General features: G+C 32.0%; 1 protein-coding gene across 4 annotated transcripts in view; it reads left to right on the top strand.

Annotated features, from left to right (window-relative positions):
* Window positions 1-25,283, top strand: part of milt (trafficking kinesin-binding protein milt) — a 131,407-nt gene that overhangs the window by 42,545 nt on the left and 63,579 nt on the right. For 3 of the 4 annotated variants that reach the window (XM_085815297.1, XM_085815296.1, XM_035370931.2), the window contains 3 exons: window positions 19,077-19,178; window positions 21,875-21,951; window positions 25,013-25,129. In XM_085815297.1, the coding sequence (XP_085671423.1) occupies window positions 19,077-19,178; window positions 21,875-21,951; window positions 25,013-25,129 (296 nt within the window). Of the gene's footprint in view, window positions 1-19,076; window positions 19,243-21,874; window positions 21,952-25,012; window positions 25,130-25,283 lie in introns of those variants that run through there. The other variant, XM_035370932.2, reaches the window with a different exon arrangement.

Below are 25,283 nucleotides of genomic sequence, written 5' to 3'. Positions count from 1 at the left end.
ATATTTGACTTCATCCATAATGTATTTAATTCCTCTGAATTCGATTTCAGTTTTCTCAAATTCATACCCGCTTTGTGAAAAATATTTACAGCATCTGCAGACAATCGGTATGCATCTTCTACAGTTTTACCTCCATAAAATAAGTCATCAATGTAAATTGAAGAATTAAGCATTTTAAAACTCTTGGGATGGTCCTCATTATACCCTTTGATGTGATATTTTACTGTAGCAGCCAACAGGAAAGGACTAACCGCTGTTCCGAAAGGAACCCGACACATGCGCATAATGTAACATGATTTCTCATCTTTTCCAAACCAAGGAAATCTCAAGTAATCCCTATCTTCTTCTGCAGTGCTAATCATTAAAAATGCCTTTTCTGTGTCCGCACAAAATGCTATTTCAGATTCACGAAACCTCAGGATCATGTCAAGAAAATTCAAATTTGGACCGGTGTCTAGGCATTCATTTAAGGATTTGAAGTTTCCAGGTCTTCGAAGAAGCATCAAAAGCTACACGGACACTAGTAGTCTCAAAATCGCGAATTACAGCATGGTGCGATGTATAATACTGTGAAAGTTTAATTTCATTAGGGCATTCTTCAACTATATTTTCCCTTAACTGCTCTTCAATAATCCCCCTATATTTTTGCAATATTTATTAGGGGTTTTCTGTAATTTTTCCTTTAAAAATTCCAATCGCTTTTTTGCGATATCAAAATTATTTCCTAATTCTTCCGTAGTAGATTTTCACAATAATTTACATTCGTATCACCCATTTTTAAAATTTATATCTCTTTCAAAACGGCTGATTAGATCGTTATCAGTTTTATTGAATTCATTTTGCCCTTCATTTATTATTCCCATTGAATCGAGTTGCCAAAACACGCTTAAATCATCTGACGAGGCATTCCCTACCATTACTGCTAGGTGCTTTGAATCCTTTCCTTCCTTCCTTTCGTTTATTTTTTTCATTTCCCTCTAACAGCCATCCAAAAATGGAATTTACAGCTTGGATGTGTTTATTTATGCATGACTTGTAAGTACTACATCCCAGAATCGGTCAGCTCGGCGCCAATTAATATTCCCACATGTTGTAATTCTTCATTGTTGTTTACACTTAAATCTGCTGAATGTAAACCAAACGTTTCATTTTTTCGAGTGTGTTATGTCTGGGACTTTTTATGGGACAAATATGGTGATATCGTGTTAGTCACTAGGCATTCCAATTTTATTTTATTCTTTTGATTTCTATCTCTTAATTCAATTAAGACCACAGGATAATTCTGAATTATTGGTTTCTTAGTTCCAAATGAAAAAGCAGACAATTTTTCATTTCGGATAGGTTCTAATTTTAAAGATCTCGCTAAGGTTATCTTTAATAAACAATCTTTCGCTACCTTGATCAAGAAGGATACGAACAACTTGAGTTTCGTTTCCGTTGCAAGCTAAACCATTACATGTTTGTAGTAAAGTATTTTTTTAAACAGAAATATTACACTGAGAAACCAAAGTGTTATTACTAACATTTGACACTAAAGGTTCCTTTTTTTGAACTCGTGGCAATTGATTCATTTTTAGATAAATTACATGAATTTGATTTTTCCTCATTACCTTTCAAACAGATAGATTCCTGATGATTTCTGCCATTACATTTACTACATACATTTTTATCTCTACAAAAATGACACAAATGAAATTTCTTAAAATATTTAAAACATCGATTATGCACTTTGAGAATATTTATTTTCTCAGTAACCCCTTTACAGCATTTAAAAGAATCATGATGTATCTCACAGAAGACGCATGCTCGCTGTACTGTAGTGTTAAATGCACTAGCTGTGGGTGTATTTCTGTTGTGTCTTTTATTTACAGCTTTTTGATTATAATAATTAGTAAACGTTTTATTTTCACCGGAAGCCAATAAAGTACTTTCGTGACATTCGACCTCTTTCTTTAAGAATAAAATGAATTTAGAAATGTCAACTTCGCCCTCATCTCTTTGCCTGTTAAACTCTAAAATTAGATCGTGGGGCAAGATTTTTTGCAAAATAGGCATTAACAAATGTCCAAAAGAGCCTGATGTAACATTTGTTGCTTCTAAATTTCAAATAGATGTCTCAAGCTCATCTACTTCTTCCAAATTTAGTATTTTATTCATAAAGGAATTTATAATCATATTTCTTTTCCTGCACCTATCTTTCAGAATTTTTACGCAGTTGTCATAATTATCGTTAGATAATTCGAATCCTGAAACAACATTGGCAGCTTGACCAGTTAAAAAGGTTTTAAGATACGCGAATTTTTCACCTTTAGAAATGCTTTTGTTTTTATCAATCATACTTTCAAAGCTATTCCAAAAATTTTGCCAGTGTTTCAGATCTCCAGAAAATTTTTCAATTGCTAACTTTGGCAATTTATTTGAACATTGATTTTTTAAATTTTCACTTAAAGAAACATTTGTACTTTGATTATGCAAATCACTTGAAGCTGACTCAATCTTAGTTTAGCTTTCAAGGTAACGTAATATTCTACTTGAGTATTTCAAGCATTTCGCTTTATATTCCTGACTCTCCGTAACCTCTTTTTCCATTTGATCAACTTCAAAGGAAGTTTTGATTTCACTGTTGAGAGCTTTCAGTTTGTTACTTCTTTCTGTTAAGAGCTCGTAATCGTCTCTTAAATCTTGTTCATCAAGCTCCTCTCCTGACTTTAACCTCTCGAAGCCGGCTGGTACAGCAGTTGTACCAGGAGAATGACTTTCTCAGACGCCGGCATTGGTACAACTGTTGTACCATCCATGCTTTCCCCATTTTTAGAGAATCGCCTATCTGTAGATCTTTGGGTGGTCCATTCTCGCTGCTCAGAGTAGCCGCTGGCTACGCATTATTTCCCTCTTCTTATCAGTTTGGGTACATTTTGGCAAAAACCGCAGGTTTCGTCTCGCGCCAATATACTTAAATTAAATAGAGGCCATCTCTTTCTCAATCTGTCTCATAATTTTAATGCTAATTTTTTTAGTACTGACTTTTGCTATGATTAAAACGTCAGCAATTTTGCATGCTCTTTAAGCATATTTAACATATTTAATGTTTTTTAATCGTAATAAATAAGAATATTGCTTTCAATGATTTTCATTGATTGTAAATTAAATAAAATCAATTTATCTTTAGACTCTCTTTTAGGATGAGATCTGCCAAAAAATATTTAAATATCAGTAAAGCTCACGTTACTTCTAAATTGAATCAAAACATCAATTACATTTTATAAAATTTCAACCAGTTTTATTTGCTGAAATTCTTATACTCCTCAAGAGATAAAGGGAATTCAGACAAGTTGATAAAAAAATATCTTTAAAAAAGGTTGTTATTTTGTCTGTAATAAGGTGTATGTCAACTTACTATTAAATGTATGAAAATTATGATTGGATTACGAAAAAGCACACGAACGCTATCTGCTTAAGGGGATGGATGCTTTCGTGTAAACCTTTTTAAGAGAAAATTACTCGCATTTACGTTCCTGGTGGAAAACTCCACATGTAATCAACCCGCTCTTCGGTATTGATTGGATTAATTTTGCTCACTTACTGAATTACATCAAAGCTCACAACAATTACCTGTATATGTGGAGTTATGCCTTCGCGGAGGACTTTCTAAGAGAAGCTGGCTTGCATTAACTTTACACAAAAACCGTGAATCCAACTATTTAGCCAGGATTCAAACCCAAGCGAGCTACAAGTGTTCAGCCACCTGTACCGCTCTACTGAAGAGCCCGTAAAAATATTGATAAAGGAAAAGTACTGAAATAACCGGTTTAATTTACTAACCTACAGTGTCTCACAAAAGTGATGGGACACTTGTACTTTACAAAAGGAAACTGTAATAAAAGAAATTAAAAAAACATGTAAAAATTTTTTGTGGGTGTGTTTCATACTTAAATTTAGTAACAATTATTACATAACATACATTTTCTCAAAATATTAAAATATTAATTTAATAAAAATACAATTGTTTAGAACGGAGCAAAAAATGGCTCACATAAGTGATGGGACACCATTAGATACTACTACGTACTACAATAAAAATATTTTTTGGTTTTTTTATTTTTACTCGAAAGCAATTGGCAATAATTTATAAAATCGTCTGCAGTATTTCTCTCCAGTTTGTTTTGGAATTTTTGTGTTTTTTTAGCTCTGTGCAGCCATGAATGCTAAATGAAAAGAAACTTTGCCTGAAAATCGAAAATTAGTTATTAATTTGCATATTGAACGTGAAAATGTATTAGAGAAACTCCTGAAACAGTTAACTCGAGTCATTCAACAGTTTACAATATCATTAAACGATATAAAAAGAATCATATGATTCAGGATAAAAAAAGACCTGGCCGACCATCAAAGCTATCCAATGGAATAAAGCGAATATTTAAAAAATATTTAAAATTTCGAAATATTTAAAAAAATCCAAGAATGAGTGCTCCTAAAGTTGCTGCTGATTTACAAGAATTATATGGAGTAATTGTTAATCCTGAAACTAATAGAAAAGTAATTCCATCTACTGGATATCACGGTAGAGCATCCAGAAAAAATTCTTCGTAATTGAAACGAAAGAAAACTCAGACTGGCTTTCGCAAAATCCAACATAAATAAGAATTCTGATTACTGGAATAAAGTTATATCTGCTGATGAGAGTAAATTTAATATATTTGATTCTGACGGTAGAATCTTGGTGTGGAGAAAACCCTGGGAAAAATTTCGCAAACAGAACTTCATGCCAACAGTAAAACATGCTGGAGGAGGAGTTATGGTATGGGGGTGTATGTCGTCCGCTGGAGTTGGTAATCTTGTTTTTATTGACAGTATAATGGATAATTACAAGTATATTGGCATTTTAAATCAAAATTTGAAATCATCAGCACGAAAATTGAACGTTCATAACGATTTTAAATTCTACCAGGACAATGACCCCAAGTACACTGCTTTGAACTTTAGACCCTGGCTGCTGTATAACTGTCCTGAAATAATAAAAACACTACAATCTCCAGACTTAAATCCCATACAGAATATTTGGCAAGAATTGGAATCAAGAATTCGCAAACACACCATTTTTTCAAAACAACCATTAAAATCGGTGCTTCAAGAAGAATGGGGTAAAAGCACTCCAGAAATCACAAAAAAATTAGTCAAATCCATCCCAAGAAGATTAAATCATGTTTTTAAAGTGAAAGGAAATCCAACAAAATATTAAAACCTTTTAAAAAGTAAAATTTTTGGATAAATATTTGATGGAAAAGTAAGTGTCCCATCACTTATTTGAGCCATTTTTTGCTCCGTTCTAAACAACTGTATTTTTATTAAATTAATATTTTAATATTTTGAGAAAATGTATGTGATGTAATAATTGTTACTAAATTTAAGTATGAAACACACCCACAAAAAATTTTTACATGTTTTTTTAACTTATTTTACCATAGTTTCCTTTTGTAAAGCACAAGTGTCCCATCACTTTTGTAAGATACTGTATATTTCTCAATCGACAGTACATAAATTACGCATATGAGGGGGATTATTTGTGAATAAATAAACTGTATTGCACTTTTCTCCACTATTTCATATTATGATGGAATTATTGCATTTCAAAGTTATTTCTCATGAATTAATTTTGCTCTTCATAATTTTTGATATTTTCAAAGAGAAAATTCCACACTTTAAATAAAAAAATACACAAGAAGATACTTTATGCAAAATTTGGCGTAAACGGTTTTCTTAATTTTGCTCTGAAAATATTCCAGGGTAATCGTTTTCATTACTGGAAGAAATATGAAAAACAGATTTACTACATTTTGTCAACATCCAGTATTTCCTTATTCTTTTGAAAATGTGAAAGATTACTCTTTCTAAAATAAATTAGAAAATATATTATGTGCAAATAGAATATTCGTTGAAAATGAAGTAGACTTCAACTTTTGGATATAACGATGGTTTTAGACGAAATTTCTACCTATGAAAAGAAATTGACGTATAATTAAGTCTTCATGAACATTTAAAACTGTTCTCAAAATTCTTTTGATGATTGCATGTATAGGTCACGGATTTTTTTCTCTGCTAACATAAACAAAAGCCAATTTTACAAAGAAAAATTCTCATTAAAGATATACCTTCTTTGCCTGATAGTCCAATGTAATATTTGTTAAAGTTAAATGATTAAACACAACCAGTGTATCTCAGATTTTGATTTTTATATTATAATAACAAAATTATCGAAAAAAGCAGATTTAAATCTTTGTTATTGTTATGTAAAGCTTTATTATTGCTGTAAGTTCATCTCAAAATCTAATTGTATTGAATCTCATTCTAATCATCTAATGGTAATAAATATTATTATTATTATTTCATTAAATTAGTCATTACCAGTATTTTATTAATGAAAATATGTTATTAAAAATCGCATTCCAGCCTGCAGACTTACAAATCTAGTCCGTATTTACTATATTTTGTTAAATTTTGTTCTCGCTTTCTAATTTCTAATACGAAAATAGGCGAATATAAATGAAGAGTGAAAACAAAGTTAAAAAATTCACAAATTATTTACGAGATTGATTAGAAATAGTGAGTGAAATATAAACATTGCATACATTTTGTTCTAAATAAAGTGTGCACTGGATATGCGTCCAGTACTGCATATTTCTTCTTTAGAACTTCATTTAAATGAAAGCAAAATAATCATCGAAAAAATTGCAAATCTAGCAACCCCTCTACTATGGGACGTAAGCGTCCGACAAACATGTAAATTTTATTTCATCCATGGAGGGGAACTGACGACTTTTCTCATTAGGAAAATGTCAAAGAGGGGGCAAAACTGTTTCGGATCGTGCCGGTCTGAAGGCTATATTATGAGAATTTCGGCCCGATTTTAGAAGGTTAATTTAGCATCAATTTGATTAATTAACTGGGTTGTTAATTTTTGAACTGTTATTCTTTTAGCTTTTGCTAGTTCTAATGCTGCCATTTTCTTAACTACAGTACAACAGAAATACATCCAAGGATAAAAAATAAATGCAAAATGAGATCCTACCTTTTATTTCCTCCCGGGCATGATTTAGTAATCCAAAATATAATGGCCTAATAGTCCCGGAATTCTTTCACTGACGATGCACCTTGTGGCGTTTTTACTAATCCAAAACTTGTAACTATCTTGGTGGTTCAGTTTGTACGTCATGGGCGATGAAAGGCTCAGTTTTGAACACAACAACAATGATATTTACTTACATGATTGCTGAAATAAAGTGTAATATTAATTGTGCCGCGGTGACTCCTTAACAAGCATTCTTACTCATAGTTAAGGAATTCTACACTAAAGAAACAGGCGGGGTACAGCGCCCTCTATAGGCGTTTCTCAACACACAGAATTCAGTAGCCTTTTTCTATGAATATCTGGAACTGTGGTGCATGAAATCATCATGAAATATCTGTTGTTCTGGAAATTGTACACCAGGTGGATGGCAAAGAACCTTGCACCCAAATAGCGAATGAAACGCATAGGTGCAGCAATGACTTTTCTGCAACAATACCAAGATGAAGGCCATGAATAGCTGAACAAGATTGTTACGGGTGATGAAACATGGGTCGCTCACTTCACCTCAGAAAACCTGCAAAATTTGATGCATTGGCATCACAGTGAACCTCCTTGTTGGACCAAATTCAAACAGACTGTATCTGCATGGAAATTGATATGCATGGTCTTTCGGGACAGGAAAGGCATTCTGCTCGTTGACTTCTTGTCAAGGGATGCTCAATCTTACTGTCCAACAATAAAAAATTTACAATGAACCATTCAGAACCTGGTGTTACTTTGCTCCAGCATACACAAAAAATCAGCTGTAGAAGTTTTTCTGGGAGGTATTTGTCATGATCGTGCTCCACTCGACTCTGCAGCTGGAATTCCTGTCTGGGCATTACTTTCCCACAGATGAAGACTTGCAGACAACTGTAACACACTGGCTCCATTCCCAGGCACCATATTTTTGTAATACTGGACTACAAAAACTTATCCCACTGTATGATAAGTGTTACAATTCCAGTGGTTATTGTGTGGAGAACTGAAATTTTGCTGTACACTGTGCAAAAAAGGGGGAACAGTTCTATATCTCCCATTCACTGGGCCGGTTGACGAAATTCAAATTGATTTTCTCATATCTTGAAAGCACGACTTAGGATGTGTATTAGATTTTTATATAGCATTACTCTAAAATAGGTATGCTGACACAAAATCTGACTTTTTCTAAAATGACATGCCAATTTTTTTCCATATTTCGATTCTATAAGTCAAATTATGCCTAAATATTAAATTTTGTGCGAAATTTATGGAGAAATTGAAAAATTTATTTTAGAACTTCGTTTTTAGTTTGAGCCAAGAATAACTTCTTAATTTATAGCAACCTATTTTCCTTTTCTTTTTTTTCATTGTAGATGAGCGAATAAAAAGTCATCGTTCATACTTTAAGATAATTTTAACAAAAGACGTAAACCACATTTAGCATTATTATCCCTCAAAAATAAGACACCAAATTTCAAAACACGCCAATATATAAATTCACGTATATCTTAGAAAATTCTGAATAAAAAAACTCTTAATTTTTTGCAGGTGTGCCTAGAAATGCATCTACTTTAAGGTATAGTTAAAAATTTTAAAGGTACAAAAATTTTTTTAAAAAAAAATTTATTAGTTTGTTAATTTAGTTTGGCTTAATTTGAGTTGTAGAATTGAAATATGAAAAACAATTGGCATGTCATTTCAGAAAATGTCCGATTTTGTGTCAAAATACCTATATTATGATCTAGTATGAAGGCTGACCAAAAAAGGTTTTGGTTGCTTATTAAGAGAAAGTTTCAGTTCTCGAAATTTTGAGTTCAGGTTTTGAATTAGTTACATCATCAGCGTTATGCAAGACAGGTCCATGTGACATATATTGATATAGAAATTATGCATTGCAGAAAAGTTTTTACTGTTTTTAATTAAGGAGGGGAAATTAAGAGCTATTGCTAGTTTAAATTATAATTTCAAGATTTAAATATTTTTATCTTATATATATGTATATATATCTTACATTATATATGTATAAGTATATATATGTATAGACAGGACAAAATGAAAACATGTATATATACATGTTATATATATATATACAGGGTGTACCGTCAATGTTGCAACAAACTTCTAGGGAAGTTGGGCACATCATAAGGATTAAGAATTTCATAGGAACCTATACTTGGAAATGTCAGGGGTAAGTGGTAGCAAAGGTAGAAGATGGGAAAAGAAGCAAAAGTGATTAATTTTAAACATTTATGAATACAAATGGTGTACGACAGCTTGAATGTTACAACAGAAGCTTGAAGTTTGTACCATCTGATGTCAAAAATGCCTGACACCGACAGACCATTTGAATGCCAAAAATTATGTGATCTTTCTGGAGCAGGTTCTTCCCGAGTTGCTTGACCAAATGTAAGGCACAACATGTGATTCCAACATGATGGGGCTCCTGCTCATTTTGGACTGGATGTTCATAGCTATTCGAATAGATCATTCCTGCATCGATGGATTGGATGTGGTGGACCAGTTCCCTGGCCCTCATGCTCACCGGATTTATCGAGCCTTGATTTCTTTTTTGTGGGAAGCCATCAAAAGTGCCGTGTATCACAATTCTGTTGTGTCTGAAATAGATCTTGTGGCAAGACTCGCCTGTGCAGTTGATGCAGTCAAAGAAACTCCTGGTGTGTTTGAACATGTCTGGCAATATATGATCTGTCTGTCACAGGCATGTTTGGCATCTGATGGTGCAAACTTCGAGGATCTGTTGTAACATTCAAGCTGTTGTACACCATTTATATTCATGTCCAATAAATGTTTCAAATTAATCACTCTTGTTTCATTTGCCATCTTCTACCTCTGCTACCACTTACCCTTGACATTTCTGGGCATGCGTTTCAGTGCAAATCTTTATGATGTGCCCTACCTTCCCTAGAAATTTGTCGCAACATTTACGGTACACCCTCTCTCTATATATATCTAGCAGTAATAAATGAAAACATACATATGTATAGGCAGTATAAATTCTTTTATAATTCTCAAAACAAATTTTTATGAGGCAGATTTAAATAAATAAAAATTTAAATAAATTATTAGATTAATACATGTAATAATAATATAAAACACAAATGCACAACGGGTTGGAACACTGAACTGGGGAATTGCAGACAGGATGGGAAAAGAGTTTGGGATTCAAACTCATACCCCAAAACTCTACTATCATTATCTCGATGCTATCATCACAAAGATGCAGATTAGTGCATTTCTTATGTTTAAACTAAAAAATGTGTTTATAAATATAAAAATACAAATTTAGCATACTTTTAATGAAATTTGTTATATGCTTTTTTAGGAAAGACACATAACTCAATAATTAAATTTTCCTCACTACCAACCTAATTCAAATTATAAAAATCATTCATTCCTTCATTGCGTTGTGTTTAACCGAACAACTCCCAATTCTAATTTAAGGGTGTACTGGTGAAAAGTCATGTGTAAGGTAAAATAAAACAGACAAATAATTATTCCAATGAGACATAACATTTATTTTTAAAGAGGAAAAAAAAATCATGTTAATTTAAAAATCATTAAAATGATACTGAGAAAATTTTCAACAAAAAACATATTGATATGTACTCTGGAAAATTTAAAAAAAAACCATCATAGGATATATATTGCACATTCCATTTCTATTAAGTTTAACATTTTATCACCGAAATTTCTTCTTATTTCACTTTCTCAATCCTAAAGTCGAATTATCATTATACAGGTTATTTGATAACTTTTGTAAAACAAATTAGTTTTCAACATATTGCACATATACATCAATAAAAAGAAAACAACTTTTAATGAAATTCCTAGCTAGGAGACTTCACTAATAATTAATTTTAACAAAATATTATAGTTCATGGAGTTGAATGAAACAACAGCAACAACAACAACAACAAAAAATCTCCTTAACATTCTTAACTCTTAAGCATTAAAACAAATTGGGTAGTTATTAAGATTTGGGATTAAGAAACTATTTAGTTTTGGATCCACCTACAGCTCTATTATCATAGCAACCATTTGGTTTATAAGCCTTTTCTAAAAGGAAATTACATTAATACTTCCTACATAATAATTTTAAGCCTTTTCAGAAAGGAAATTACATTAATACTTCGTACATGATAATTTTCTGAATGTGCACAAGAGTTGAGAACCAACCTAATGTGACTAAATTTTTATGGAAATCAAATTGTTCAGAAGAAAATTAAGATGAGAATTAATTAAGATTTAACAAACTAGAATTTTCATAAAAGTGAACTTAGCTGATTACTTGAAATGAAGCCTGGGTTATCCTGAAACTAGATCAACGTTAAGCCAAGAGCAGAAACAACTGGACCGAATCCTGATGAGAAGAACCGAAAGTTCTAGAGTTACACTTAGATGACATGCAGCCTCAATGATAACTTCGATGACCAGTATCTTTCAGGACATCTTAGATGACAGACATCTTTGATGACAAGTGACTTCAAGACAACTTCAATGACAAGTATCCTGCACGGTTCTACCTCAGCTATTGAAGATGCTCAGATAATTGAAAGAACTCTTAGGAGCACAAACAGAATTTAGAAGACATTTAACTGTAAATCGGCCCATAATAGCTGTACGTTGATCGGAAAGTGAATCTGCAACCAGTAGATGAATTCATTATGCAGGGACTTACTATCGGCCATGATTTGAGTGGTCGAGTAGATTAAAATTTTAAGTCCGTGAAGAACTGCAATGCCACTGGGCTGAACGGCCTCGTAGATTTGGCGGGAAGAACCACCACCATTTCGTAAGTCAATTTGAGCAGGCAAGAGCACACGACAAAATCAAGCAGCAGTCGTAGAGTAATGGAAAAAGTGAAAAAAAGTCCCCCTCCACCCCGAAATCCACCCATTTCGAAGTTACGAGCGGGTTCACCAACTCTGCATCAATCACGTTCCGCCAAGGGGAAAACCAGTTATAACACCCACCTTCCTGCATGCGAAACTTCCACCAAAACCAACCAGTTTGAAATTACAACGGATCTCCCAACTCGCCAAAATGCACCAGCAAGGCCACGCCTAGACAAGGGGAGAACATGGGAATTTTGACAACCCTGGACTTTGTCCCAGAGAAACTACATTGAAGAACCCAAAAAGTAAGCATTTTGCCGGAAAAGGGAAATTTGAAATCCCTCCCCCAAAGTTGAAATCACAAAGGCTGTTGCAAAAATCCGTTAATTAAAAGACCATAACTGAACTTTAATTGAAGTTAGAAAAATGAAAGTAATCTCAAATTAAAGATCTAATTTTTTTACGTCTAATGATATAAAACTAATGACAGAGCTTAAGATGATGTGTTTTAACCAAAAGCCCTTTTCTATTCAATAGAATTCTCCATTTCCATGCTCTGCAGTAGACCTTTCAGGAAGGTACTAGCAAAGAGATTTTTCGTCATGTGCAAGAATGTTAGAAGTTTTCTAGCAGTTTAATAATTATTTCTATTAGGTAAAATTACTAAATAATTTAGTGACAGATTGCAATTGCTAAACATTATTTAATCACAATTTGAACTCTGGTTCTAACCACTATTCTAAATGGGGTTTTAAACATTTGAAGTGCGTTTTCTAATTTTAATATGACGTAAAATATTAGTATTCCTTTCCTTTCCCATTAAAGCCATTACTTTAAAATCAGAACATTGCTCTTTATATTTCATCATTGTTTCTTTTGATTATATTGTTATTGCTGATGCAGAGTGACCTTGATTGATGCAGGTGTTTAAATATGGTCTTTTCTACTCCTATTGCATAATTTTAGCATACACTATATCAGAATTTTTGTTTTGGTTCAGTGCTAGGAATGGAGAATCCAAAAGTTTGTTGTTGTGATATAATGCTCATTTATTTTTAAAAAGTGGAAAATTTGCTGGTTAGACTGCTTGTAAAATTCGAGCTATATGTTGAAAAGATCTATTTCTACTGGCACCGTGTGAAAGGGATTTAAAAAGTTTAAGAATAAAAATTTCAGCCTTGAAGATGTCCGCTTAAGAGGACTATCCTCTGTAAACAAGGACCTATTAAAATAAGTTATTGCTGAAAATCCACCATATACATTTCAGGAACAATCAGACAGACTAAATATTTCAAAAAGTACAGTACATGATCATTTGAAGATGATTTGGTATGCAAGCTGCTTTGATGTATGAGCAACCCATATTTTTAAAGAGCAGAATATGTTTCCTTTTGGCATACTATTATTTGCTTGGGAAAAAAGGGCTTTTTTTAACAAATCATTAGTGGAGATGAGAAGTGGCTACTATACAATAATGTTACAAGGAAAATATCATGGGATAAGCCAAAAGAATTTCTTTAGCTGCTGCATTCACAAAAAGTGATTCTTTGTATATGTTGGAACTGCAAAGGAAATATATACTGTTAACTGTTGTCACTTAATCAGACAAATTTGGAGGGGGAAAAAAAAATTCAAAATGGCAATTTTAAAAGCAGAAATCAGAACAAAGCACCTAGAATTGACCAATTTTCGAGGTGTTGCTTTCCAATCATGACAAATCTCAGCCTCACATTTCAGTGAATATCAGATAAAAATTCAGTTATAGCTGAGATGTTTTGTGTCATCCCCTATATTCACTAGGCTTGCCCTCTCAGATTTTCATCTCTTTAGGTCCCTTAAAAATTCTCTGAATGGCCTGGAGTTCACTTCTTTGGAGACTGTCAAATAGCAGGTCAATAACTTCGTTATGAATAAATTTTTTTTTTTTTTTTTTTTAAAGGAAATTTCCCGTTGTTTGAGAAATGATAAAAAGTCATAGAATAAAGTAGTGCTTGGGATTCTGTGAAATGTTTTTGTACCACTTCATTTGCATTTACTTCAGAAACCACAAAATTTTTTTAATGGCCCAATATTCTACAATTGCAATTTTTTTGTTCATATTATTCTTTCATATTTAATTGCGTTGCTTATATTTTCTGTTATTACATCTTGTTGCCATTTACGTTAAATTATAGTGTTTTTTTAACTGCTTTTGTTACAAGATCGGCAAAATTCTATTTTCAACACTTTTCCTATCATTCAAAATCTCAAAGCTTGGTTTTTTAACATATATTTACATAATTAAGACACAATAACACGCCGAATAAATACTAATTCAGAAGTCAAACAACAAAAATCAGCGTTAATTTACAAAATTTTCACAGGACTAGTTTCGATGGTTTTACCAAACCATCATCTTCAGCTGCAAAACCGCAAAAGAACAAGATAGGAAATAATGTTTAGATAAGATAAGAAAGCCTGGACAAGAATAGGCAAGGCCAAACCAGAACTAAAACATAATTTCTCTAAAAGCCGAAGGCAAATTTGGATTGGAATTAGGATCGTTAACTAGAACAGAAAGATTTTTATGAATGTGAAATGCCTCTAGAAAATCCAGTTCTCCAATGGAAGATGTTTTTTGAGTAATTTTGGCAGCAGAAAAATTGAAAGTGTGATTTTCGGACCAACAATGTTGAGCAACAGAAGACTTCTGTGTTTCCTTTTTTCTAACATATGCCTCATGTTCTTTGACGCGAAATTTTAAGGCTCTCTTAGTTTGGCCAATGTAAATTAAACCGCACTGGCAAGGAATCCTATAAATACCCCAGGAATTCATATCCGGAATGGGGTCCTTGAGTATAGAAGTTGGAATTTTATTGATGGGAGAGTAAACAACCCGAAAGTTAAATTTCTGCAAAATATGTGCAACTTTATAGCTAATTGATGGAAAGAAGGGAATGACAACAGAATTTTTATAATCTCCTAAAATAAGAGTGTGGCTTTTAGTGTGTTGAGATGAGAATTTTTTAACTGCTTGATTAATAATGTTGGGTGAAAAGCCCCTGTCAATAGCTATTGCTTTTAAATAATTTAGTTCTTCATCAAGGGCTAGTTTGGAGGAGCAAACTTGAAGAGCACGGAAAACATAGGAATAAAATGAAGCTAACTTTTGTTTAGTCGGATGACATGATTTAAAGTGTGGTGGAAGGCAAACCGATGAAGGTTTACGGTAAACTGTAGTACTGAAGTTGGATGTGTTACGTGTGACCAGAATGTCGAGAAACAGAAGAGAATTGCAAGTCTCAAGTTCAAAAGTGAACTGAATAGCAGGATCAATAGAATTCATTGTTGAAAGAACTCTATTTAAATCATCTTTACTACCTTCAAACAGGGTAAAAGTATCGTCTACGTAGCGGAACCATGCCGGGAAGTTTAAAGTTTCAAATAATTTTGATTCATAAAAATGCATGTAGATATCAGCCAGGATGGGACTGAGGGGGCTTCCCATGGCTAATCCCTCAGTTTGCTTGTAATATTTATTTTGGAAAACAAAATGTGTTTGTTTCAAACAGAGTTGAGTGAGAGAAATTAGCTCATCAATTTCGATGCAAGTTCTTTTGCGGTTTTGCAGCTGAAGATGATGGTTCGGTAAAACCATCGAAACTAGTCCTGTGAAAATTTTGTAAATTAACGCTGATTTTTGTTGTTTGACTTCTGAATTAGTATTTATTCGGCGTGTTATTGTGTCTTAATTATAGAAGCCCCAAACAGGCTTACATTTTGCTTTCTTTTTTGCACGTGGTGTGGCCGCCATTTTGTGATTGTAGGAGTTTCGGTGAGTACATTTTTGCAATTTTCAAGTTATGTTTATGTTTTGTACATTTGGATATTGTGCTTTGCTTGTCTGATTTCATGCATTTTGCTTACAAACATTTTGTTTTCTATTCATTTCAGTGAGGGATTTTTCTGCTATTTTGTGTGTACTTTATTATTGCTCAGTTAATTTAGTTTGATTTTCTGCATTGTTTATCATGCCTTCATCCGTTAATCGTTTCACTAAATTACGCCTGAAACGGCAAAAATTCCTGAATCATCTTCACTTTTTACTTAAATGTAAATGTAAAAAATTGATCCCCAATTTTATTCAAATCAAATCTAATCAAAAACCTTCGAGTCGCGTTTCAAGAATTCTGTTAAATTGCAAACTTGCCTTACTTCAGTCCGTGATAAGGGATACACGTCAACAATTGTCCAAAATTGAACATGAACTCTATAAGCTTCACCTGGAACTCGCTAAAACATATCCAAAATTCACTGCCCTTGAACAAAAGTCTTGGTCTAGAACGGAGAATGCAGTTAACCGTCATAAAAACACCCTTGCGGTTAAATTCGAAAAACTTCTTTTACAGTCTTCCAGTCCAAGTAGTTCAAAAAAATCTTCCCATTGTAAACATCAAGCCAATAGTTAATATTTCTAATGTTAGTCTTTCAGAAGAACAAGAGAGAATTCTAAAATATAATTTTAACTTCTCACAAACCTGTAAACCCTCGATTCCAAAGATTTTGGCTCCTATTGAAAAAGCTTTCAAGTTCAGTAAAGTTTCAGATTCACAGAAAGAAATGATTAGGCATCTTATCGCTCATAATGTGAAATTCAATAATAAACCTTTGAAACCAAATCTAACTGCGAGAGAAAGAGCTACAATGCGCGAGATTCATTCTAACCCGGATATTGTCATTTCAAAGGCCGACAAAGGTGGCCAGATAGTCGTCATGGATAAGAACACTTACATCGATGGTGTCACTAAACTCTTAAACGAAGGACCATATAATCCGATCCCTAAAGATCCTTCACCTTCGGACTTATCCAAAATAAAAACTGCGATCAAATCTTCGCAAATCATTTCAAGCAACTTAAAACATTCGCTTATCCCATCTGTTGCGAATTGTGCCAGATTATATGCTCTTCCCAAAATTCATAAAAGTGGTATTCCTTTCTGCCCTATTGTATCAAATTTAGGTACTGCCTCGTATCCATTAGCTAAATATTTAGTTTCTAGATTTTCCACTCTATTAGACAATAACATTTACACCATAAAAAATTCAATAGAGTTTGTAAAAAAGGTTAAAAACATTTCTCCTCGTAATTTACTCATGGTTTCTTTTGATGTAAAATCATTATTCACCAATGTCCCAGTGGAGGGTGCATTAAGATGTCTAGAAACCAGACTTCACGAATTTCATTTCTCTTGCATCGAAATTGATGAGCTAATTTCTCTCACTCAACTCTGTTTGAAACAAACACATTTTGTTTTCCAAAATAAATATTACAAGCAAACTGAGGGATTAGCCATGGGAAGCCCCCTCAGTCCCATCCTGGCTGATATCTACATGCATTTTTATGAATCAAAATTATTTGAAACTTTAAACTTCCCGGCATGGTTCCGCTACGTAGACGATACTTTTACCCTGTTTGAAGGTAGTAAAGATGATTTAAATAGAGTTCTTTCAACAATGAATTCTATTGATCCTGCTATTCAGTTCACTTTTGAACTTGAGACTTGCAATTCTCTTCTGTTTCTCGACATTCTGGTCACACGTAACACATCCAACTTCAGTACTACAGTTTACCGTAAACCTTCATCGGTTTGCCTTCCACCACACTTTAAATCATGTCATCCGACTAAACAAAAGTTAGCTTCATTTTATTCCTATGTTTTCCGTGCTCTTCAAGTTTGCTCCTCCAAACTAGCCCTTGATGAAGAACTAAATTATTTAAAAGCAATAGCTATTGACAGGGGCTTTTCACCCAACATTATTAATCAAGCAGTTAAAAAATTCTCATCTCAACACACTAAAAGCCACACTCTTATTTTAGGAGATTATAAAAATTCTGTTGTCATTCCCTTCTTTCCATCAATTAGCTATAAAGTTGCACATATTTTGCAGAAATTTAACTTTCGAGTTGTTTACTCTCCCATCAATAAAATTCCAACTTCTATACTCAAGGAGCCCATTCCGGATATGAATTCCTGGGGTATTTATAGGATTCCTTGCCAGTGCGGTTTAATTTACATTGGCCAAACTATGAGAGCCTTAAAATTTCGCGTCAAAGAACATGAGGCATATGTTAGAAAAAAGGAAACACAGAAGTCTTCTGTTGCTCAACATTGTTGGTCCGAAAATCACACTTTCAATTTTTCTGCTGCCAAAATTATTCAAAAAACATCTTCCATTGGAGAACTGGATTTTCTAGAGGCATTTCACATTCATAAAAATCTTTCTGTTCTAGTTAACGATCCTAATTCCAATCCAAATTTGCCTTCGCCTTTTAGAGAAATTATGTTTTAGTTCTGGTTTCGCCAACAGATGGCGCCACTTGCCTATTCTTGTCCAGGCTTTCTTATCTTATCTAAACATTATTTCCTATCTTGTTCTTTTGCGGTTTTGCAGCTGAAGATGATGGTTCGGTAAAACCATCGAAACTAGTCCTGTGAAAATTTTGTAAATTAACGCTGATTTTTGTTGTTTGACTTCTGAATTAGAATATATTTACATTTTTAAAGTCTTTTAAATAAGAATGCTGATAGCCTCAAAGTTTAAGACATAAAGCTTTTATGTATAATATGGAAAAATTTCAAATTTGTCATTTTTGTATATTACACAAAATGTCAATTTAATGTCAAAGTTATTTGGAAAGTTAATAAATCTATATATTTGTATTCTGTCTTAAATTTCATATTTAAGAATAAAATAAAAATAAATGCTAGTTATTTCGATTACCTAATATCAATATAAATTTCTGTTAGTAAATGATTTTGTTGTTGAAAAGACTAATGTGTTGAATATATTTTATATTTTCTTAATTTTTATAGCAAAAATTTGAATGTCTTTAAGGATGTATTATTTAAGAAATATGAAGATAACAATTTGCATTATATTTGTGCTTATTATTATCTTTGCTTTTGTAAAAAAAATAATGTGTGCTATAATGGAAATTATTTTTAATGTTCTTAAAACTTGAGCTCTAATGTAACAAACTAATTAAATTAAAAATACCTGTGATTTTAAAGCTTAATCCAGTATCTTAATAATATTTGTTATAGTGCTTATTTTTATGTTGCTGAAGAGCTATTATCGGCATTTTGTTACAGGCTACGAAAACGAAGATTGGTATATTCAGACACCTGTTTTAAGCCCTGGCGCTGATATCCCACTCAGTCCAGAGGTTGTTGAAGAAACACTGAAATATTTTGGTAACCAATGAATTACTGCATTTTCTGGCATGCTTCCTTTTTTCGCATGGAATTATTTACACTGGTATTATTACTATTATTACTGAAAATCCATTTATGACCTCCCTAAAGAACGTATGTAGTTGCTTCCTTCCTTAGCAAAAAATGAAGGATTATTTTAAAAATGTTTTATACATTTTTTATTAAATTATCATAATCTTCCTTAGAATTCCCCTGTCTACATACAAAAAGAAAAAAAAAAAAAGTATAATTTTAATGCTCATGGTGTATTTCTAACACTCCATGTCTCTAAATGAATCTTGTTGTAGAATTGCAAACCTAATTAGCCATCTAAGTTCATCTGTTTAACCTTTACTTGCTCTGGCAAATTTCGATCTTTTCTTTAAGTAGTGGTCTAAACTTTATAGAACAGGTAGAAGGATAAAAGTTTATCTGAAAGTTTTATAAAAAAAAATTCTGCCTTACAACAAAACTAATAAATTGTGTCTTATAGTGTAACTAAATACTAGTCACTGTTACTTGGATTTCAGTAATTTAAATATATACAACACAGAAACTACCTTTTAACAATTAAATAACTTGACACCAGAAAGCATGGTTGCTAATCTTGTGACAAATACAAAACTAATAAGTACAAAATTCGCTCACCAGATACACAGATTGGCTCTACATGAGCATCTCATATTAAATAGTTTTAAGTTTCTTACCAAGCATTCTTCTAAATTGCGAATTTGCTCACTAATTAACTATACCTTATTTGCATTCTGGTGGTGGCTTATTAAAGAAAGGCAAATAGAAAGGAATTAACATGTAACTAAAGCATTATAATATGTATTCAAAATCTTATATTTCCCTCCTTCTAGATTTATTTCTAAATGAAGGCTTCCTACTAATGAATAGGAGGTATTATCTTGCTGAAAGAAAATCAACTGTAGATATCAGTTTTATAACATTTTAGAATAATTTATCACATTTCTTCTGCAAACTGACTAGTGTGATAATTTGAGGGTGCTTGTAAATCTTAGTTCAATCTTCTGTCTTTTATAATTTAGTAGTGCAAAGGAAGATAATAAGATATTATGATTAACTCATAGGAATCAATATTAAAAGAAGTGGTTATTTCTCTGTGGCTTTATGATTTTTTTTTTTTTTTTTCAACTGTGTAATGTACAATGAAACAAACTGTACCATGATGTTAATGCATATGTTTAAGAAGAGAGTGAATTACAGTTGCATATCAGTGAAACATAAAAACTTTTTATGATGAAGCTAAATTTATTACAATGGCAAATATTATGCCCATATTTTTCTATTAATTTAAAACCATAAATAAAAATAATTAAGACTATTATCTTCATTTATGATTATGTAATTCTGAATTTTTCAAATGTAGGATAAAGTTTTTAAGCATATAGACTAAACATCAGGTAGAGTAGTACATGTTCTAGCTACAAACTTCTAGATATTCTCAGCAAGTAGTTTTGCAGCTATGCACTATTCAGAGAAGAAAAAATTACAGACAGTGCCATAACCTTTTTAATTTTTCATTTAAAATAAATGGAAGTTTTGTTGAATTACCATATAGCTGAAATAGAAAATTAAAGATCAGTAAAAATGTACTAATGCATAGACAATTTTGAGATAGCTCAGAATAGATTACAGTGTTTTAATAGCAGAGAGAATATTCATTTTATGTATTCAGTGTTTTATCATTGTCTTTAAATTCCTAGTTAATCTCTTCCATCATTGAAAATACATTTATTAATTCATAATTTTATTAATATAATGATATTAATAAACCAATATGTTGCATTTATACTGTTTGTAATAAATACAGTTTTTACTATTTTTCTGTAATTTTCATTCATGTAAGAAGTATATATTCCCTGCAAGTCCAGATGAATAACTTTGCAGTATTTTACTGCTTATATTACTGTTATGTAAATGATAATGATTATAATAATAGTAATATAATATATAAATATAGCAATAATGTAGAGTAACAACTTTTCTATTTTACTTATTGTAGAAATAATCCTCCCTAAAAAAAAATAATTCTTTCTAAGATGGCCATTCGTAGTTTCAGAAAGTTTTGGTCTATTGTGGAGAGAAAATTGCTCTTAGGGTAATTGATAATTAGATGGAAGAGGAATCCATTGCAAACTGATAATTGGCAGTTATCAATCTATGCAAATTACCATGTTCAAAACTTGTGGAACTTGTAAAAAAGTTATGAAATACAAATGTGGGATATTGGTTTATGAATACCATTACATTAATATTATTATAATTAATTGAAGTGATAAAAAATTAATAATATAGAGGGGACTTCAGAAAAAAAATCTTGCATGTAATTTTCTGAAATGAATAATTAGCTGAATAATATTTTAAAGCATGAAAAACAGATCTTATATTTAAATAAATAATCACATTGTAATTGGCAATTCACTTTTTCACTTGTAATTACAGTAGAAACCTGTTGATGGTAAGCTATTTGTAATATTTGAAGCTTTCAATATCTATATTGCACATTAAATTTTTTAAAAAAAATTTATTGGTAGAACATATTTAGTTTAAAATAATAAAGTATTCTGATTTCACCTTTATATATGTTACATGAGTATTTCTTAAATTTTCTTTTTAACACAACTTGTTTTTCTAATATGGCAGTTTAAATGAAGTGAATTTTTTTCTAGTGCTATGTGCTGATCGCCTCAGCCAGATGACAAAGACATACAATGATATTGATGCAGTAACAAGATTATTGGAAGAAGTAAGTTTTGCTTAGAAAATGTTAGGGTATTATCAGTTTTACCAGCAACCAAAACATCAAGTTTAGGTGCCATACCTGAGGAGGAAAAAAAAAAAAAGAGGGGGGAATTGTAATTTGTTATTTAAATTCCCAAAAATCAGGAATAGCAGCTTCCTGCTATTGGACATGGGATTTTTGATGTGAAAAATCAGTTGTCAATGCCAAGGGCTTTCTTTTTCTGGCAATTTTTCACATCCATGTTCATACATAACTTTATTTCATTACCAGTTTCCGTGATGTATTTAGTAGAGGGTTAAATCTTTCACATTCAGAGGGGCCAAAATCTCTTAACCTCAAACATCTAAAATGTCTGTGTATACGAATTTCTTTTGGAATGGTTCCCCACCCTGTATATTGAGAAATTATTGACTATACATATCTGATTGTTTTAAAACTCCTGTTTCAAAAGAAATATATTCTTTCATAAGTGCATTTTAAATGGTTTTAACATAAGAATTATAGTTACGTTTCCTTGAAATTTCAACTGTAAGATACAAAAGGTTACTAAGAAAAAGACAAACAGTTTATTAAGTATATTTTTTTTCACATAAGTAGGAATATTGGAGTTATGTGTGAAATAAAAAAAAAATCATTCTTTTTACATTTTCTGTTATTTTTGTACCAGAAACATGTTTTTACTTCAAATATATTTAGGTAGCAGACAAAAGCTTTCTTTTTATGTTATGAAGGGTCTATTTTCATTTTCATATAGTAAAAGAGACTGGAATATCTATTCATCAAAGCAGCCTTTGCAAAGGCACATCTTGCAGATTTCGCATTCCCATGCACTTTGAATGGAATTGTTTGCTGACTTTTTATCTCTTTGCTGCCAACATCTATCACAAGTTCTTTTATAGCCTTCGATTTTTCTTTATTTATGAAAATGACTAAAAATGTGTTCAAATGATGCTGAAGAGCACTTTCTATGTGAGTATGCATTTGCTAATCATTGTATGAGTTCAAGCTTGAAATCCAACAAAGTTTTTGATAATTTGTAGTAATCTGGATTTTATAGACATTTTTTATGGTGATGTTCATAAGGAACCAAAATAGATACATCCACCATTTGGACGATTTCTGGTAGCTGTATAATATTTACATCTCTGGTCTTCTTTACTCCTTCCTCCTGTTTTTTCCTGTTCATATGACACATCTCTTCAGGTATATTGGTTGATAGCATAAAAATTTGCTTTTTGTTTATCCAAGATGTGCACCACAAATTTGGAAAGTTTTGATTTTGGAAAGTCTGATTTTTCAGTTGGGATTTTAAATTGTAATATTTTAATTTCAGTTGGCAAGTGCTTTCAGGTCAACATAATAGTTCAGCAAGAATAAAATTCAAATTTGAGTCAATCAATCATCAGCTGAGCGCAAGTAAAATATCAGTCAAAACAGAATTCATGCCCCTTGCTACTTAAGGGTTTTATCATATATATGACAACACTGTACTCCAATCTTTTGCCTGATCTCAAGATTTTATCTTGTTTTCTCCCATACAATTCAGAGTTTATTGTATAACCCAAATGAGATATGCATAACATCCAGATTGGATGACATCTGCGTTTATCTGGTTTTAAAGCCATATAGTCTATAATTCCTAAATGCCCTTTGAATTTTACCATAGCTTTATCAACTGAAAGATATTTATATGGTTTAAAACAATCTGAAAAACCTCCCTTATGAAATAATAGGCTCCAATTTTTGCAAAATTGGAATAATTAGTTTTCATTGTTTTTTTACATCCTTTACTCTGTTAGAGTATGAAAATAATGCTTAGTTTTTTAAAATATATCTCTACACATTAATTTCTTTGTCACTTCATTGCCAAGTATAGGATTCTGGGACCAGTAATCATTCATTCTAGTTAAACGCATAATGCTCATTACGGGGGGGGGGGGAAGCAGTTATAAAAGCCCATGTCTCATTTATGGATAGTATAGCTGCCAACTTCCATCTTCAACACCACTTTTTTTTTTTTTCCCCCAAAACTCTGCATATTTATTCTGTCTGGTTACTTTACAGTATTCATCAGGCACAGATAATTTGAAATAATCTAAAGGCAGACAATCCAATTGGCAAATCATGAGATGGTCCAGGTGCAGAAAAGAAAGATACAGATTTCATGTACTTGTTATATATGTTGTTCCTGCAGTCTAATTTGAAGTTATAATATGAAGAGCCCAAATTTTCGTCACTTTCTAAAACAGATTGTTCTAAATGATAATTGTGTTCGATTTCATCATCCCCATTATCAGTCAATATATGTTTTGCATGACCATTATCTTCATCAGATTTGGTGGAATCGGATTCGTCTGTTACTCCAAATAATATGACATTTTTATCTTCTTTCATTAATATCTTATGTCTTCTTAACATTTTAAGATGAAGCTGCTGATTAGCATCCAAATGTTTGAACTGTCTAAGAAGGGAGTAAAATGAGCAATCTAGATGTAAGCCACCTCCCCTGGAAGTATTGGTGCTTAACAAAGAAGAGGAAAGGTGCATTCAGATAAGAAACCTACTTTAGTTGCTTCAAAAGAATGATTGGCATGTCATTTAACAACTCAGAAACCAATGAGCCATGCACTATTGTGATGGGGGAAAGCATCAGGTAGAAAATGGATGAGACATTCGGGCAACCTGTTGATGTCTGAATGTACAGATGTTCTGGGTGACTTTGAAGCAAAATAATTAAATACACCTTTTTTGGAAGAAGCAATAGCATCATTTCCATTTAATGGTAAATTTAGGTAGTAGGTTTAATTGTAAATTGAAAATTGTCACCATTTTGAATTTGGAGCAGAGGAGAATTCTTACAAATGAAAAAATAATTTTACATTTCTTATTACTTGGTTATGGTTGATAAACTTGGTAATTAATTACTGGTCATCAGTAAAACCAACAAGTACAAATATTAGTATATATTATTAATGCTATATATTTAATATTATATCAGTATTTTGATATTTTTGGAACTTTTGAAGCATAACTGATCTGAATAATTTGCTTTAAATGTTTGTAGAAAGAACGTGATCTGGAACTTGCAGCTCGTATTGGACAATCTTTATTGGATCAAAATAAGGATCTTAGAATTCGAAATGATCAACTTGAACAAGAGTTAGCTACATCGACTGAAACGGTACTCTTCTCGAACTTATTTATCAGAATTGTTTCACATATGTAAGCCTTTGAGTTCCGCTACGTATACACTATTTATATGCCCTTGAGTTACCAAGTAATGTAAGTCCCATTATTAAAAACACAGGTACTTTCTACTTTAAAAATTTGCTTTT

The sequence above is a fragment of the Stegodyphus dumicola genome, chromosome 4, assembly GCF_044657685.1.
Source record: "Stegodyphus dumicola isolate Sdum_Otavi_A_Nest chromosome 4, ASM4465768v1".
NCBI classification, from domain to species: Eukaryota; Metazoa; Arthropoda; class Arachnida; order Araneae; family Eresidae; genus Stegodyphus; species Stegodyphus dumicola.
This window is presented reverse-complemented; position numbering and strand designations above follow the sequence as displayed.